The sequence below is a fragment of the Ischnura elegans genome, chromosome 5 (assembly GCF_921293095.1).
Source record: "Ischnura elegans chromosome 5, ioIscEleg1.1, whole genome shotgun sequence".
In the NCBI taxonomy this organism is placed as follows: Eukaryota; Metazoa; Arthropoda; class Insecta; order Odonata; family Coenagrionidae; genus Ischnura; species Ischnura elegans.
The window spans coordinates 82392346-82410822 of NC_060250.1; the positions used below are offsets into that span (position 1 = coordinate 82392346).

Below are 18477 nucleotides of genomic sequence, written 5' to 3' on the forward strand. Positions count from 1 at the left end.
TATAAGAATTGTCACGGCTTTCACTGCATTGCAGCATCTTCAGCATTCTGCAGGGCAGAGAAACAAATATTTATGTGGAAAAGTGCAAAGTATCTTTACTTAATATCCTACAATGGATTTCCACAAAGTACAAGCCTCTATCATTCATTTCAGAACTTATAGCGCAAGGTCGTTCATCATTCATCAAGGGTGGAGCTATTTAAGGAAATAATCGAGGAAAAGTCAGCGGTGTACGTATACGGAATCACCCGCAAATGAACATCGTGCGCGAAAATTCCACAGAGTAATAATAATTTGTCTGGACTGAGGCGTACAATAAACTTTCAATAAAATCCTTTAGGGAAAGGAGTAATTAACTCTGACCAATATTTCACGGCCGTGAATAAAATAAATGTTGTGGAATTTCATAGTCTACGGAGAATAACTAAAGCGGTAAGGTGGCGACAAAAATAACAAATACCTAGTCGATGAATCTTTGAGAAAACTATAAATGGAAAATTTGCTTCCCAAAAATGATTGAAAAACCACGCAAGTGCCCAAGTCTTTCTACGCCCACTTTCATCGCGCAACATTGTCCTCTGCAGCGGTTTTCCGTGTCTGATAGCGGAGGAAAAAGACATTCATGCAAAGAGATAAAGAGAAGATACGCTTTCATTTGATGTGCCCTATCAAGCCAAACACAAACGTTGAAGAGGCAGAACCTTGACCAGAGTGACCAAAAGATTACGGACAAGGAGATGGTTCCGACAGAAATCAGAGCCATATCTTCGATGCTGAGAATAAAGAACATCCCTTGATTGCACACAACGTGAGCTGGGACGGGGAATTCCATTACCGTGTAGCATTTTGTACAGGTTAAATTATTAAAATACCAAGAATGAATAGGTGGCCATTGTTCGTACTGCGCACTAACGCTTTTTTAAACGACATAGAGACGAATTTAATATTCCTGAAGAAAATTGTGTGCTGCTTTTTTCTGTAAAATCATAATATTTAATAGGCTATCTACATAAGCCTATCCCTTTTTTTGTAACTACACATATTTCTACCCGGAGACAGTTGGATAATCACCGAAAATTTGATTCGGGGATTTAATTTTCCATTCAAATTGGCTTTCGGATAATTGTATTCTCCGGAAGCACGTAAATTGTTTAAAAAAGTGAAAAAAAACTTTACGTAAATTGCCATATTTGCATTGTGACAAAAGATCGGCTGCTCTGATCAAGAACTGAAGGAACCCGAAGAATGCTAGTGGTTACGGGCTAGTCTAAAGGCCGTTTTACACGGTACACGGAATTGCGCAGTCTGACGTACGTGTGAAAGCGCAATCAAAATTGCGTCGTGTAAAGCGGTGAATTGCTAGAACACATGCGAGAATGCGTGGATGCGAGACGGCAAAATAGCCCGTTCTAATTTCGTTCATGCATTCGCGCAATTCCACGCCATTTTAGAAATTAATGCAGCTCTAACCTGCGCAATAGGGAAGTGCACTAATTTTTTTTTATTGCTGAATTTGAAAGTTTAGCCTAAAAAAGAAACTTTAGTATAGTCACTTTTATTTTCTGCATCTGGGATATGTACTTTAAAACGTTTTGAAAGTCGGAAAATTTCATGTTGCGCTGAAACACAGTGCCTCCATCTTGATTGAGATGTGACGTCACAAGGCAGTAGTCACCAGTGGAGTATCGCTGTATTCCGTCGCCTTCTTTAGCGCGGCGAGAGTTTCCGGGAATCGGTGGAGTTTGCTTCCTAAAAATGTCGTCTAGTACCGAAAACATGAATTCAAAATAGAATTATAAATGATTTTTTGTTCCAAATTTCATCTCGACGTCGAAACAAAAGCCTGGAGAAGATATTCATTCCCGTGCCTTAAGCACAAGCTATACGGAATAAATGGTTCAAGGCTGCTCCTGACTCTTACCTATCGATGATATTCTGTTTTGAAGATCATTTGAAGGTATTGTAAGATCAAATTGATATTTATATTATAATAATTTACTTAATAGGTACCTCAGTCACATCAGAAAGTGTGTTGAGTCAAAATATAGCATCTTCCGCGTAGACCTACGTAATTTATAAACTGAAAGTAGTTTGGTTAAAGAATTATGGCGCGACTGTTATTTTACACGACCGTGCAAAATGCGTACTTTGCCCATGATATGTGCATATATGATAACAAACGATTTTTGTTAAAGTTGATCTTTATTTGTTGAAATTAGTACCTACATTTATAGGTGATAAAGATATAAAGGTACACGGCAGGTCGCGCGGCGTAATTTGTACTCCACTGGTGACGGGTTCATCTTGCTGATCTAAAAAATTAGCTACAATACCTCGAACTTTGAAAACTCGCAATATAAGCAGTCAAAGTACATTGTAAGAATACACGAGACCATTATAGCCCAGAATGTACGTACAATGTCGAAATCCTTGGTTTTCAAAGATTGACGTATTTCATACGCCAGCGCGCCCGGTCCAGGGTTATCAACTTTTATTTCATCCTATTTGTTAGTTGAAATTATATTTCAGAATGGTTCTTTTAGCACTGCTACTGAGGTAAACTGGTAGGTACTGAGCACAAGGTACTGAGGTATGTACTGAGTAAGTAAACTCCCTTTGGAGTAATGTGAATTACAAGTGTTCGAGATATATGGCATTTTATATTCGCTTTGTGTTCTTATTAATTATGCCTGTACGCATATTGTTGCTTGCCGCGAGCCTTTAATGGTATGTGCTCTTGCAAGAGTGGTTTTCATTTTTAATGTGAAAGTTGGTCAGTATAAGCAAAGAAAAAATTAACATTTTAGCGCACACCAACCCTTGTAGTCATCGTATCTCGGCGTTTGTAATGACACTGCTAAAATACCTAAACGCCATAATAACGATAAAAAAATTGTCTCATGTCAATGATTGCTGCAATCATAATTAATGATAAACTAGATGCCGTATGATCACAATGAAGGCAACAAAAAATATTGCCATGACGTAGATTTGAACCACGGTCCTTCGTGTATCATCTTTCTGATGACTCGTGCACTCTACCACTACCCCAATAGACCCATTGAATGATTATGGATATTTTGGATTTATATAGATAACTTGTAAAAAGTAACGCATGAAAATTAATTAATTACAGCCTAACTAACGCCCTAATTGAAAAATATGCAGCAAGGTACGCGGTCTCCCCTTGTTAGCCTTAACGTCTCGCATTTCTATGGAGCGTTGAACCTGTCCTCCTTATTCATAAATTCAGTAACCATAAATACATCAAAGTTTGGTATACCATATATAAATCGTTGGAATTTTCCTCCTCCCAACCAAGATTATCTTTTCTTGAACCCATCCTGGACAGCGAACCATTGCAACAACCAGCCAGCTCGGAAATAAGGCTAACATCCCATGATTCTAGTAGCGAAGGGCGAACGTTCCGGCCGGCGTAACGAATAAGTCTTGCAGCAAACGTCTGAAATAGGTTTATTAGTTTGACTCGGTTCTTACAAAAAAAAGTTTTGGCATGATAAACGGCACCCAGCGAAAAATAAATGCCATCATGCATTCATTAAAGATTCAATGTGCTATTCGTACTACTCTTTCCAAACTTGAAGTTGACACGTAAATGAATATTAATATATTACGCAATGATGAAGTCGTTTACTCAAAAGAGAAGCAGCCACATATATAATCTGAAGATATTTTATGACAGCAAAAAACGGATACCCTCAAATTCTGTAATTTTTCTACGCAATAATAGTGGTAGAACTAAACGGTGAAGAAGCTGCCTTCTGCTACTGCCTTGTGACGTCACGGCCAATATTCAACATGGACACCCGTTTTCGCGGCCTTTGAATTTTTCCATATTTCAGACGGTCATCTCGAATCAAGTATTCACTATTAGGATTTAAACTGTGGTTTTACGACATTATGTTATTCTGAACTCTAATTTAAAAAATGTGTTTGGTGCATTTGAAACACTAGTGCACTTCCCTATTCCGTGTACCGTGTAATACGGCCTTAAGATTGTTTGTACAATTGATGGGAGACAGAGGAGAATCTTGATTGATTTTGAAACCGTATAGGCGAGATTCTCCATTCTATCCACAACGATAATTCTCATCGATTAGGGGAACACAGCTCGGATAAATAGACAGGAACTAAAGCCTCGCCCTCCCTCACGATTCTAAGCCATAAAAAGAACGAGCCATTATCCAACCAAAAGGAAAAAAAACATCCGAGTAGTGGAAAAAGCCTCCTACTTCCCCAAACACCAATAACTCTTCACCCTCCCCCTCTCTCTCTCCCTTTGATTCTCCCAACCCCCAAAGGATTCAGCCCTAAAAAACAAACTGGGGATTAAAAAAACGAAAATGCCCAAATGCCACCGCTAAAAAGAACTCTGATCAAGGGGCGGGGGAGGATATGAAAAGATGTGAGATGGGGTGGGTTCCCAGCTTCATACGGATATTTAAAAGTGGGATAGAAGGAAATGCTTTGGTCACTCGATCCTTTCATTTCTTCGTGGTTTTGAACTGATTCCTATTTTGAGGGTTCAGATATCAGCTGAGCAAGGGTTATTGGAAGGGAGGAAGAGCAAGCAATGAACAAAGTCTTTCGAAACCTGGTGTCGATCAGAATTTTAAATAAATGAGCATATTACAAAGGGATGAATTGAGTGGAAAAAAAGATTGGATCAGGACGTCAGAGGAGGAACACGGTAAAGAGGCTATGAAGAGACGTTACACAAAAAGATCAACTGAAAAGCTACGGCCAAATGGTATAAGAAAAATTTGTGATATTGGGTACCAGGAGCATGTTATGTAATATTTCAGAAGATTAAATTTTCTTTAAGTGGAATGATTTGGAATGTATAAATTGAAACTTTTCAAGGGCAAACTCGTGAACACAGAATGACTTACTTGACATTGTATCAATATCACAAGAAATAAGAATGTGAAAGAAAAAAATGACTTCCCGATAATCTATGCGTACACTCCCATTACAAATTTATAGAAATAATTCTTATTGGAATCATGTACAAATTGGAATAAATTACCGGAAACATAGAAAATAAAATTTCAATCAATGAATTGAAAAACCTACCTTTTAGTTATGAAAGATAAAATAAAATATTATATGAAGGTACCAGATGTAATCAAACGAATCACGACATATGAATGGATGATTCTGAGATAATAATAATAAAACGTAAATATATTTTTCTCCCCCACGAGCTTAAACACTAGCACAGAACAACAAGTTAAAGGCGTACTAAAGAAGTTGTTTGCAAAGGAATCATATTCTCAAACTATGAATTCTAAACACTTGGTTGAAACAATTTAGCAATATCAATAAAATTCGATTTTCTCCGAACAATTTGGAAAGAAAGGTATTTAACGGTTTTTAAAAAAGGTAGGAAGGGTGCATAATGCGCACACGAAACTGTGGGTCATCGAATCGCATTCCACCACGAGGTCTCCGAGAATTTTCTTTCTTCAACAGGAAGTGCCCACGACGCCAAGATAAAAGGGATCTCACTGAAATTCTTTGTTCCCTCGTATCTCCCTCCTCCTGTAGATACGGAGGTTGAAGGCGGGACTGGATGGGGGTAAATGGAAATCAGGTGGAAGGGGGAGCCTTCACAACAATGGGAATTCCTCCGCGTCTAAATATGTAGTAAAACAGAGTTTCCTTGCAGAGCAGGCGGAACAAAACAGTAGTAAGAGGGGGAAAGTACCCACAAAACAGTAAGTATAGAGGGGTACTGAAACAAGAAAACGGAAATAACTGGTTACAAGGACAGTTATCAGGTTTTCATCCGGGTTAAATCCTCCTCATCTACACCCATGCCTTAGTTTCTATGAATGACTTATTCATCGTCATCACGGCCGTTGGAATTCAAGGCAAAAATATCGGGACCGTTGGAACGACCTTGATGACGATGAATAAGTAATTCATCGCAACGTCGGGAAGGATGGGGATGGAGGATCTATCCCGGATGGAAACCCGAGAACTGTTTACGTCAGCCATTCGCCGGGAGAAAGTTAAATAGGCCATGTCTGTTGTTTTCTTACTAAAACGTCCCCAGGAGACAAACAGTGGTTCCTTCCACAAGATAATAGCGGGTGACAGAAACGCATGCTTCTGAATAACGGAAGAGGTCTATTTTGCGAGCAAACAGATAAATGAGCAGATTTTTCACAATGTTAGTTGTGAACCACCAACGGATGCCCTTATTGAGTTTTCACCTCCATACTAGCGCCAAATCTTCATTCCTTCAGGAATACTAATATAATATAACCTCCTGAACAGAAAAATCAGACTAATTTTAGACAAAGAGGGTCAAAAATAGAATTACACTCACTGATAGGATCAAACTAACAAAAATATATTTAACGAAATCTTCGACAGTCTAAGATTTGACCATCGCCCCCGGCCGTTACTTTCTTATACATGCTAACTAACAATTTCAGACCATAGAAAATAAAGGTTACCCTTACAAACACCAGTGGGGCGTCAATACGAAGATTTTGCACTTCCATTTAGGAAACTGGTGCCCAAACATTACCATGACGAGGATTACACCTAAAGAAAGATGAACAGAACAGGTATTTTAACCTAGTGGAAGGATATTTGGGATTTCCACCGGGTCAGGTTCTTTATCACGGCCGACGTTCCGTTGAACAAGGCGTTCATCGTCGTCATGACGATAACCTGATGACAAAGGACGACTTGTTCATCGAAACGTTGGCCGTGATGGAGAACCTGAACCGGGGGAAATCCCGAATAACCTTCCACGATGCAATACGCCTGGGGAGCCTACGATCATTCTTCAGGGCAGTTTAAATTTTCTACACATATTTGTCTATTAGCAGAAAAAAGAGCAGATAACGCTCTAACAAGAGAAAAAAGGCAAAGATTATTTCCGGGCGGTCGTGAGGTAACTAAGATATGTAAGAATGTCACAGCATGAATCACAATGAAGAGAGAAACCGCTTCGATGGCGATTCTGCCAACGACCATGACCCCTAAGCAGATTCCTGCGTGAATGCTATTCGCACTGGCCACATAACGACGACCTTGAGACAGCGCTGTTACTCCCCATTGATAGGGACTGCATTCCACAAGAGGTTACGATTTTAGATTACGATGGAATAACTTTCCAGTTTGTCTACCCGACGTCTCGACTACCTGACGTGCAAGAGGGCTTCTTGAAAGAGAATAAAATATTTTTTCGAATTTCAGCGAAAGAAGTAAACACTGAAATAATACCTACGTGCAATTTTCCACGGTTATAAAATTTATTATGACTTAGGCTCCAATATTACTACGCCATCTCCAACAACACCTTGAGGATGATGTAGTAACGTTGAAACCTAGGTCCTAATAAATTTTATAATCCTGGAAAATTGCAGGTATTCATTTCAGCATGGAAAATTTCTACTTCATCACATTTGAATCTTCGGATTTAATTTGAAAGAAGTATTTTCAGACGTCGCGAGGTAATCCAAACCAAGTATATCGTCAATCAACACGGCAGCAAGTAGAAAGGAAATTAAAATTCACGGCATTACTGGGGTCGTTCACTCAGAGCAGCAATTAGAATTTGTTTAGTTTATGGAGTAGACGGAAAAGAAAGATTATTTAGAATAGAAAAAAATCGCTCCATTTAGCCATTCACTCTTAAGTAGATTCATTCTTAATCCACGCCTAGAAATAGTCGATTTAAAGGAAATCAAGTAAATATATGACTTTTAATTTCATAGGATTCATCTATAAATTTTTACGAGATAAATTTTCAATTAATTTACACAATATCTCTGTAAATTTATTCTGATTCAGTATTGTTTATAACAATATATACTTATTTATAATTTAAATCATTTTTGGGATTTTTTATCAGTAAAAACCTCTCTGCGTTCCAAAGAGATTTCATGGTGAACAGATCGCCCTTATTAAGGTCAATCGGAGAGGTTGATTGAATAATATTTGGATTAAACTGCCAACACTGACCGGAAGTCCTAACACAGGAGGGAAAAAGCAAAAGAAAGGAAAACGTACGCTGGATGACACAAGCGGCGTGATGTCATCTCGAAAGGCGCCTGTTTGTTTAACAAGTCTCTGAAAGCCAGCCCGTCTACTCGTGAAAATTCCTCGGCTGAGTCATGAAAGCATAAATGGGAGGAACGCCTTCCACACCGCTGGTAATACGAGATATGTCTCCGGAGAGCTGACAAAGCGATGCAATACTGCATCAACCTTGAATGAAATCGAACGTGCAACGGATCATCCATACTCCACACATTTTACATGCCTCGGTAGGTAAGAACGTCCGTTTTTAACGCAGTGCTCAAAGTTGCCTTGACCAGTATTGTCTGTATTTCACAAAATACCACCAAACCAATTTTCGTGACCGCGAGCGTACAAACATCGCATGCTGCTATGCTAACTGCGATAGGTCGTCTATCGGATCTTATGAAGGTATATAGTTATTGTAGCTATTGGGAGAAAGCATCTCCATCTGTTATGTAAAAGTTGTATGCTGTTCGAGCAAACTAAATACCAAACTAAATCTAAACCAAGTATCTGACCAAACTAAATACCAAAATTAAATTTCAATTTCAAGTTTTGCATTCAATTTTTAATCAGTAGAACAGTAATACTATAAAATCACAACTTCGCACTGTCATATACTTAGCTCCTAGCATACACTGCACCTAACAAAAATATCCCCACTCACTGCCCCCACACCCGCTGGGAACAACAAGAGCAAAGACGTACGCAAAAGTGAACCTTTCTTCGACCCTTCATTACGGTCATAAAATATACGGAATTCGAATGTGACCACGTCCGATGAAATACAAATACGAGCATTTAACGGGTTCTCCACATGCAACGTATGTTGAAATGTTAAATTACGAGATCAAATGATGGATCTGATTGGCTAATGAAGAATACCACGTACGGGTACTGTCAGCCAACCATAAAACAGCACGGAAAGCGAAACTTGAAACTACGATTCACGACAACATAAAAATAACACATCATCACCGAATTGATGGGACATGTTTAATTGCGAACGGCAGAATACATTAAGACTGTTGATAACACGGAACGTGGCACTTCCGACTACCATTAACTATAAAAAAGAATTACCCCGTAATAATATAATTCATCCTCGCCTCCCCAGACGTACGAAAGTGAGTCTTCCCATTAGCGGAGCACAAAAGCGATACGAAGGGAGTCCCCGAACGGGAACGAGACGAAATAAAAAAAACAAAAGTCGAGTGACCCTTTATATACGAATGCGAGGAAGCACCACCACCGTCATCAATGGCGCGACTGCGGGGGATAGCATCGCATGATGACTCCATTCCAACAACCCTTTACGCACCCTTTTCCGTGCCCAACCCTCTTATACCCCATCCAACACCCCTTCCCGACGCGCCAAATAAAAAAGATTGCCCCTCCCGATGCGAAAGTTGGGCGTGAAAGGGATGGGGAAGGACGACAGTGAACAAAAAAGAGAAGAGAGAGAGACAACTGCGATATCGCAACAGATGGCAACGACAGAGGCGCCGCATGGCGGTGGGACGACCAAACTGGTGCGCGATCTCTCTCTCTCTCTCGCATCAAAGCTTGCTCACCTCCAACCTCCTCCTCCTCAGCCAACAATCGTTCCTGGCGCTCGCCGTCATAGTGCTGCCGCGTAGACGGCTCCTCCGCGAACTGCGTCGCGTCGACTCCTTCGCCGCCAAATCCTTCTTCAACAACTTTCTGCTCCGACTTGGGGAGGGCCCAATCCTCCGCCTTGAAAGGGTTGTAGCCTTCTCCGACCTCCTGGTGAACCATCACGCGATCAACATCATCTTCCACTTCCCTCCCTTCCTCCTCCAACATCGTCTCCTGCTCCTCCGTGATGATCATGTCCACCCTGTTCGAAGAGACGTAATCGCCACCCTCCGCCAAATATCCATCCTTGGAGAAGGGGTCGTGTCGCATGGCGCCATGTTGGTCCTCAATTCCGAATTCCATCGCCCTGGCCTTGTATTCTTCCTCGGCCGCCTGCCCCATGTCCATCATCATGCCGTCCTGGTCATCCAAGAGGTCCACGTGGGTCTCAGGACCAAGGTCTTCGGGGTCCCCGAAGAGGTCCCGGTTCCCGTCCCCGTTCCCGTAGAAGGAGGAGGTCATTATGTCGTTGGCTCCGTGTCCGTTGTGGTGGCTGTGGTGCAGGTCGTGGTTGTAGGCCAATCCGTCCTCCTCATCGTGGAGGCCGGAGTCGTCGTTGTCGTGGTGAAGATGATGGTTGTTGAAGTCCCCGTCGGCGTGGAGGCCGTCTGGGGAGGGGGCGGAGTCCGGGGGGCCGGCGGGGGAGGGCTTAAAGGGAGCGGCGAAGGGGTTCGAAGAGGGGTCTGCGGCGGAAGTGGCGGCCTCCATGTCCATGGCGCCGTTCACTAGCGGCAACTGGCGAGTCGGGGCGCCGTCAGGCGCAAGGCCATCCGCCGGAGAGGTGGTTAGGCCGAAAAGTTCGTCCAGGCCCTGGCTGGTGACCTCGAGTGCCAGAGAGGCCGGAGGAGGCGCTGAGGCGAGTATGTCCTCGACGGAAGACAAGAGGACCACCACCACGGAGATGTTGTCGTTGGAACCCCTTTGTTTGGCCAAGTTTACCAGCTCCTTGCTCAGGTCCGCGTGGTTATCTGCGGGGAGGAGAAGAAATTGAAATTTTAAACTTCAGTTCAATGACCTTTGTAAGAGTGATTTGAAGGGCGACCTTACAAAGTTAGCATTTTTCTTATTTGTATATTTGAAAATTAGGGGGGGATCAAGATTAGAAATGGAGATGAACAAACGGTCTTGAATAAGCCACTCAATAGCGGATGTGGATCATGTATTCAAGGATGTGGATTGTGGAGGCATGATAGATGTCAGGTTAGGCGAAGTGATTTAAAATAAGGTTACCCCTGATAACAAAGAGAACACATGAAATAAATACAAAATCAAAAAAAGACAACTACGATAACACTTTCAGAGAACCATAATTTCATGAAAGCAATGCGGTAATATATAAGCACTTGCGACAAGAGTAGCCTCGCCAAGTCGAAATAGCGGCTTACAATTATAAGTCACTTTGAGCGTACGATCCGCTATCCTTGTCCTCTACAAATTAGAGGCAGGGTCGTGGAGAAACTACCTTCACCTTGAGTTCATTCCAGACCAAAACTTAGGCGTGCGAATTTCGACAAATTGTTCACACATTCACGATAGTAGAGCAGGATCCTTTCCCTAGGCCACTTCGCTCTCCGACGATTTTAAGGTAGGGGTGCCCGAGGGTATCACCCCCGATTTTGAACCCGCAGGCAAAAGGGAATTCTTCTAAAACTTATTGGAGACGACAGAGCAACTTAGTTAGCCATATTATGAGCCACGATGGCCTGATGAGAATAATCGTAGAGGGACAGGTGGAAGGGACGGCCCCGAAATAGTTACATGAGACAGATTATAAAAGATGTAAAAGAGAAGAAATACGTCTCTATAAAAAAGCTAGCGGATAAAGAGAGTAATGGAGAGCTGCATCAAGCCAATCCTAGCATTGTTGACTAACGATGATGAACCCTTCGGTCCTTATCCCAATGATTTAAGTAACTAACACAACGGCAGGTATGTCGCCTAAGATTCACGCGCATCGGAGGTTGGCCATACTTGGATAAGCCAAGAGGGGTACTAGGCGAGGGAGGTGGGGATTTAAAGCGTGAGAGGAAGTTGGGTAGAGAGCACTTCCCCCTTCTGACATCCCCTGCCCCCAACCCGTGCAGGCGGAAGAGGTGCGTACAACACTCCTACGGCCTCGCTTTCGGAGTCACGCGATTTAAATTCAGGTCGAGATCGCCCGATAAGTGGAGTGAATGCGAAATTTTTCCCTAGAAAGGGAAATATTTCCCATGAGAGAGTAAAACTTTGAGAAGTTTAAGACGGAGAGAGAGTCAGCACAGAATAGAACAACTCGCCCGAATCATAATGAATCAAAATAAAAGATGATATTTTTTCCCGGGAGAGTCGTTAGAGAAAGTCCTTGAGAAGATAAAACACTTGAGATGAGGGCAACGGGGATATTTTTCCGGCAAAATATCTCGACTTGCCGAACGTCTTCTCGAACCATTTTTACTTCCAAAGTCCGGACATAAAGATAATAATGAATTGATGTTCATAATATCATCGGAAAATATTACTTAAGACATATATTTTAATATGTTAATGGAATAGTTTTTCTCGCCACAGATTTGAGGGACCTAAAAATAGACCCTAGAAGAATCTGAGGCCCGCTTTACAAACATCGAACGAGAATGAATTCAACATCAACTCCATTGAGACATTAGAGCGGATGTTTCGGGCTAAATATTTTCAAACAATCAAAGAGCGAGAAGCACAAAATGGGGTTAATGGAGACTGTTACAAATCCAGTAAGCTGCCATAAAACGAAATAAGGGAATTCATATGGAAAGAAAAGAGAAAATTCTGAAGTAAATCTACCGTAGCAGTCTCCATTACCAGAAAACTCACGTGTTGATCAAAGATGAAATACTTATGAAGGTACTTAAGAAATAATAGTGAAGTTAGGCGTAGGTTATTGACTACGCTGCTTAATGCGAGACGACGAAGGTCACTGTTTCTCTAAATGATACTTATGAGAAAGAAAGTTTGAAAGAGGTAAAACAAAAAAAGAGACTGCATGTGATAAAGAAAATCGAAGAGCACCGTAATGAGCATAATAAAACGGTAAAATAGTTTTCAATCAATAAGAGGAAAAGTATGACCGTTTGAAATTAACCCGTGAAAAATCAAAACCACAGAATCTCAAATCATTTAATCAAAAAGAAGGGAAGACATTGCTATTACCTGGACTTGGTTTATAAAATGGTTCTACCTTTCCCTGTGTAGATATCATTACTTTTGACGTCAAAATGAACTGAGCTGTATCGTAAAACTTTTCACACGACAAAAATATCTAAAAACATACCACACAAATTTACATATATATTACAATTATGAATAAGGGTATAGTAATTATCGCAGAAGCTTCAAAATATCTGCCGTATCATAATAACGTTGCTTAAGCAACTACTCACACTTACTCGCTAAGCATTTACTGCCATCGATAACTCTATTTAATCTTTCACTAATGCTCGTAATAGCCGATTCACTGAACTTTCTCTATTGTAAACGAAATCTATTGATACTTTTTTTTGTTTATTTTCATTTTTGAATTTCCCACAATAAGAAACGTAGGCACTAGGTCTTTGTGTGATCAGTGGTTCAGAGTTGGAAAAATACACGGACTGAGACATTCTTGTACCAACCAACTTGTCCATTTCTACAAGCATTCCGACCTCCAACGGGCACAAATTGACTGCGACAAATGAATAAAAGCCGGGAAAGACACGCATAAATTTCTAAACAAATATTTGAAATTTTTCAAATTATTATATAATCGTGGAAATCGACTATTACAAATTTTATGATTGTGGAAAATTACTAATATTTATTTTGAATATGGAAAAAATCCACTCCATCACGCTTGCGACTTCGGATTATATGCGGTGCGAAAAATGTACGGCTAAGGCTCCACGGAATTATAGGGCAGAGTGATATCACCATGAAAGAATGTAAGGATTCGAGAAGGCAGCAGATAATAAGGGGAGGAATTATGGCAATGCGGTGGATAAATGAGTCCCTGACCCGTTTCTTACGACAAAGCGGCGAAACTTGAAGCCACCTCGTCAGTCCAATGATCATAAAAATTGAGAGGTCGGAAATCCACGCTCCATCAACTTCCTTCCCTCAAGTGGCGGCCTCCACTGGCAAAAAAATTATATACATCGGAGAGTCGGATGAAGGGAAAAAGAGGTAGGAAAATAATGGAGAAACGGTTAAGGACCTCATTGGAGACAGAGGGAGTGCGGGAGCTGGTTTCTCGTCAAAAAATAACAGGCTCTTCAGGAGCCTGCAGTGCTTTCGGAAACTCGAGTAGGCAGGCACACTAGTCTGCGGGGCAAGGAGGAAAAAAAACCTCGAAAAAAATAAGCGCAAGCGGATTGGTTGAGAACGGTAGGGTGGCGTTAGGCTAGCAGGTACAGTAGAGACCCTCGCTTTGTAGTGGGTTCGACGTACGATCTCAGCTGATTTTAGACGTGCCTTTTTTTAAATTTCAAATATGTGTTCCATACTGAGACTGGTTAAATTCTGTGTGTTGAGTAATGTGTTGCATGGATGCGAAACGTGGACCTTGGGAAGAAGAGATAGGGATATGATCAACGTTTACGAGATGTGGGTGTGGCGGAGGCTGGAGAATGTGAAGTGGGTGGACAAAGTTAGGAATGAGGAGGAACTGGAAAGAGTTGGGGAGGAAAGAACATTATTGAGAAAAATACAAGAGAAAAAGGGGAATTGGATAGGACACATTTTAAGAGGGTAGGAGATAATTATAAGCAGCAGTCGAGGGAACAGTGGAAGGAGAAGAGAGACGAGGAAGAAGAAGGCTGAAGAAGACAGACAAAGTGAGGTTCAAAAGAAGGTATGAGGAAACCAAAGAGGAATCCTTGGACAGGAGCAGGGGTAGACGACTATGATGTTTGGGACCTGCCAGAAAGCAAAAAATTAATTGACGATGATTCAATAATAACTTTAAAATATCGGTTTGTATATGTTTTTAAAAGTTGAAATGCACGATATTTCAAAAGCATTCGCTCTGTGGTGTAAAATGACTGGGTAGGCGATGTTACTCTTTCAACAGATTCATCGTCCGTCAATAATTCCGATTCAACATACGATGGCATTCACTTTAATACCGTCCGGAATAGATTAATTAATATGGTAATGCAAGAATCTGCTTCATTGTAGCCGAGGTGTTCTACTCTTGGTCGACTCCTACCAGTACGGCCGACGGGTCATCTCTAAGCAGGCTACCCTATTGCGTTACAATTAGCGTAAAACACAAATTAAATTTTCCTAATCTCGTCCACAGCTTTCTTAAATTGGTAATTGGAAAGAAAACAAAATTGATGGTTTATTTCATAAGAAAATTTAGAACTTAATACTCCTCTCTCACAATTAACTTGCCACTAGTTGAGCACATCTGGGACCCAGGTAATTCAAAAATAAAAATGATCACGAGTTTAAGGTAATTTTATAGGAAATAGTAATGCAAAAAAACGAGTTTTAAAATCTTAAAAGAATATTTTCGTAAATAACATGCATTAGTATGCAGCGATTAGGGGGTTAGCATAGAAGTTGGCCACTGAAAATTAAAATCATGCTAACAGAAATCACCACATGAAACTATAATTTAAGACATTTATCAAAAACGCTTTTTCGAAGTACACTGTTTTGTGGGTTTGAAGCCAAAAATGGAATAAAAGGCAAAAACCATTCTTCAGAAAATTACGTTGAGCCGCTGAAACCGGAAACTTCATCAAAGGTTAAAAATCCTTCATCACCCGACGCTAAACCGGAGTAAAATTTTAAAAACTTATGAGCAAAATATCTTCCACTTCATTTATTTGTAGAGAATGGCCTCAAAATATTCCACCAAGTACACCATCTACAATAGCCGACAGCTGAATGCATCATATGACCAGAATTTTCCAACCACAACTATCCGTCAACTGTTGAGTACACTAGTCTTAGATGACCGAACGTCGAACCATAAAACAAAAGAGAGGGAGAAAGCGAACCCAGCCGTCGTGCATGGACCATTTTCACAGGGAGGGAAGGGGAGAGGGTCGTCAGCCTGCACTTCGTCTGCCACTATGGCCGTAAGCTTTAAAGGGGCTACACGAGACGACAGGGAGAATGGGGGGGGGGGGGGAGAAAGGGGTCTTCAGTGTGGAGGGAGGGAGTGACGTAAGAATAAGCCGAAACACATTGACCAGATGGGTAAAAAGGGGGGGGGCACAACGGGCTAGTAACTAGGAAGAAACGAAAAAAAGGGTTGAACGAAAGGGTAGGGGGAGGTTTATGGGCCAGAGCGGCAAGGGTTGTTAATCCCATGGGGCACTTGATTCGATTGAACGTTGGGGGGGGGGGGTATAAGGGGTCATCGAGAAACGACGTGAGTGTCGATGAAGGCAGCAAAAGAGAGGGGTGGTAGCCCGTCTGGTGAGCAGGGATTATAAAAATAAAAGAAACGCGCTCCCCGCGCATACGAAAGGGCGGGATGGGAGGAGTGGGATGGGGGGAAGAGATATAGTGTGGGGTCAGCAGCCTGCCTTGCTTCCTCCTGTCGCGTGCCGCAATCAATAACTTATGAAGAGAGTAGTGAAAAGAGAGGGAGGGGAAAAATGCACGTCTCGGCTGCATCATCGCAAGCCGACACACCCAACGCCTACATACCGCCGAAAAGCGACTCCAAGAGTCACCGCTATTTGGGGGAAATAAAGAATGAGGGAGTTGTACCGATCGCGAGACATAGTAATTTTGGATCGGAAAATAGAGAAAAGAGTTGATTCTTGACTCATTGATGCTACTAGGGCAAAATCAATACGAAGTAAACATTTTGTGACCAATCCGGAAGAGTAAATTGCTAATTTAAAGATGTCATAACCGCATGTGTCCGTGCACGAGATAATCCTATGATGAAAATAATAGTATAATGTACAGAGGAAATATTCATGCAGAAATAAAACATTGAAATAAACCTTTTTTGGCGAGATCCTAAAAATGAAAGGATAAAGTGGGAAAGAGGTTGTAAACATTAGAATAGAAAAAGATACTATTCTCCAAAGTAAAATTGATTACTGAACTAGGTTGAGTAACAACCTATATGTGAGACTGATTAAAACCATATAACCCCTACAGTCTCCTGATATTTTAATTGGGACTAGGAAAAAAGAGTTGCTGCGTACATTTAAGTAATTGTTTTGAACTTAAATCTGATCGAGTTTGCATCGTATAGCCATCGGATATTAATACCAACATATCCGACGCATGGGAGCAATAATCCAACAATTTTCTTTTCAATTCATGTGAACTTCAATGTCAAGAAAGGACAACAATCATCCAAAAGCACGATACATCGTATAATAAGGTAACCGTAGACACCAAAAAATGTATCATTAAACTCCTCCATGGTTTCACATACGAGCGTGATGACAAAAATATTTTGAAAAGATCTTACCCTAGAGAACGCTACATAAAGTTGGCCATGAGAGAATACAGGGTCAGGCAGGAATAAGCCAGCTCTTTGCAAAGTCTGACCATGAGCATTGTTAATAGTCATCGCATAGGAAACCTTAATGGGATATTGTCTGTTAGTCAAATTAAAAGGCATGGTGGGATCCGACGGCGTTAACTGTATTCTTGGGATGAGGACATTTTCTTGCCGGAATCGATTTTTTTTAATTTTTAAAAACCAATTTTAAGAAACAATAGCAATATTTAAAAGTAATATATGCCGTCGCATGTTCTCTGATAAATTCTGTGCATTTTGGTACCTCATTTGTAGTGTTTGGTTGCGTATAAGTTGAGAAAAAGGTATCTATACAGTAGAAATAATATAGAGGATTATAGAAATTGCTGAAAGTTATAGTAGTGCCGACGGGAGACAATTTCCTCTTACTCATTCAGCTTTATTTGACCCTCTTAGCAGTTTCCGTAACAATTTTGTGCCTCTCAGCAGCAAGCTTCTACAGAAGAAAATAAAGATACCAAAACCGCAGGTGAAGTGATAACTATCGTGGAATTACCCAGAGCTTCAACCGCTTCCATGAATCATCAACCACGAGTGCCGGAGACAACGAGAGGCGAGTTCGCCAGCATGATACTCGGAAAGAAGCGGTATGCTAAAAACCATGCACAACTAAGCTAATCGGTGTGCCGCCTTCTCCGCAACCTCTGAATTGATTTCTGGGAATAATGAGCGCAAGACTTGACAAAGGAATTGGAAAGAACCGCAATAAATGCCATGACGATTCAATGTGGTTTCTACCGGCATGCGAAAATTACGTGGAAATCCACTGAAAAGGATCTTTAAAAACCTTCAGAACAGGCACTTAAACGGATGTTCTACACAGGAAAACAATTAAAACTAACTGCTTATTTCGCAATGTTAGCTTGTATTGCATCATTAAAACCCTGGTCCTCAGTCTAACAATCACTCTCGAAATTCTCCATTAGACAAAAAGTGATTAATTAAATAAAACGTTTTTCAAGCACCCAAATGTCTTATAGGCTGGAAAGGAAGTTGATTGGAGTATGGCAGTAAGAATTAATGACGCAAGACGAAAGATGAGGGTCACAAAACGAAACCACATCGGGTGATGAATTATGAAGATACTGAAGGAATGGAAAATAAGGAGAGGGTGAACCGCCACATGTAATTGGCCTCCGTGCTAGGGTAAAAGACCCCTCAATATACAAAATTATATGCATAAAATTATATGTATTAAAATACAAACAGTGTTATTATTATAGGTAAATGTACAGAAA

At 41.0% G+C, this 18477-nt stretch overlaps 1 protein-coding gene across 2 annotated transcripts in view; it reads right to left on the reverse strand.

Annotated features, from left to right (window-relative positions):
- Positions 1-18477, reverse strand: part of LOC124159123 (protein piccolo-like) — a 795703-nt gene that overhangs the window by 68679 nt on the left and 708547 nt on the right. For both annotated transcript variants that reach the window (XM_046534695.1, XM_046534694.1), the window contains one exon: positions 9642-10694. In XM_046534695.1, the coding sequence (XP_046390651.1) occupies positions 9642-10694 (1053 nt within the window). The remainder of the gene's footprint in view (positions 1-9641; positions 10695-18477) is intronic.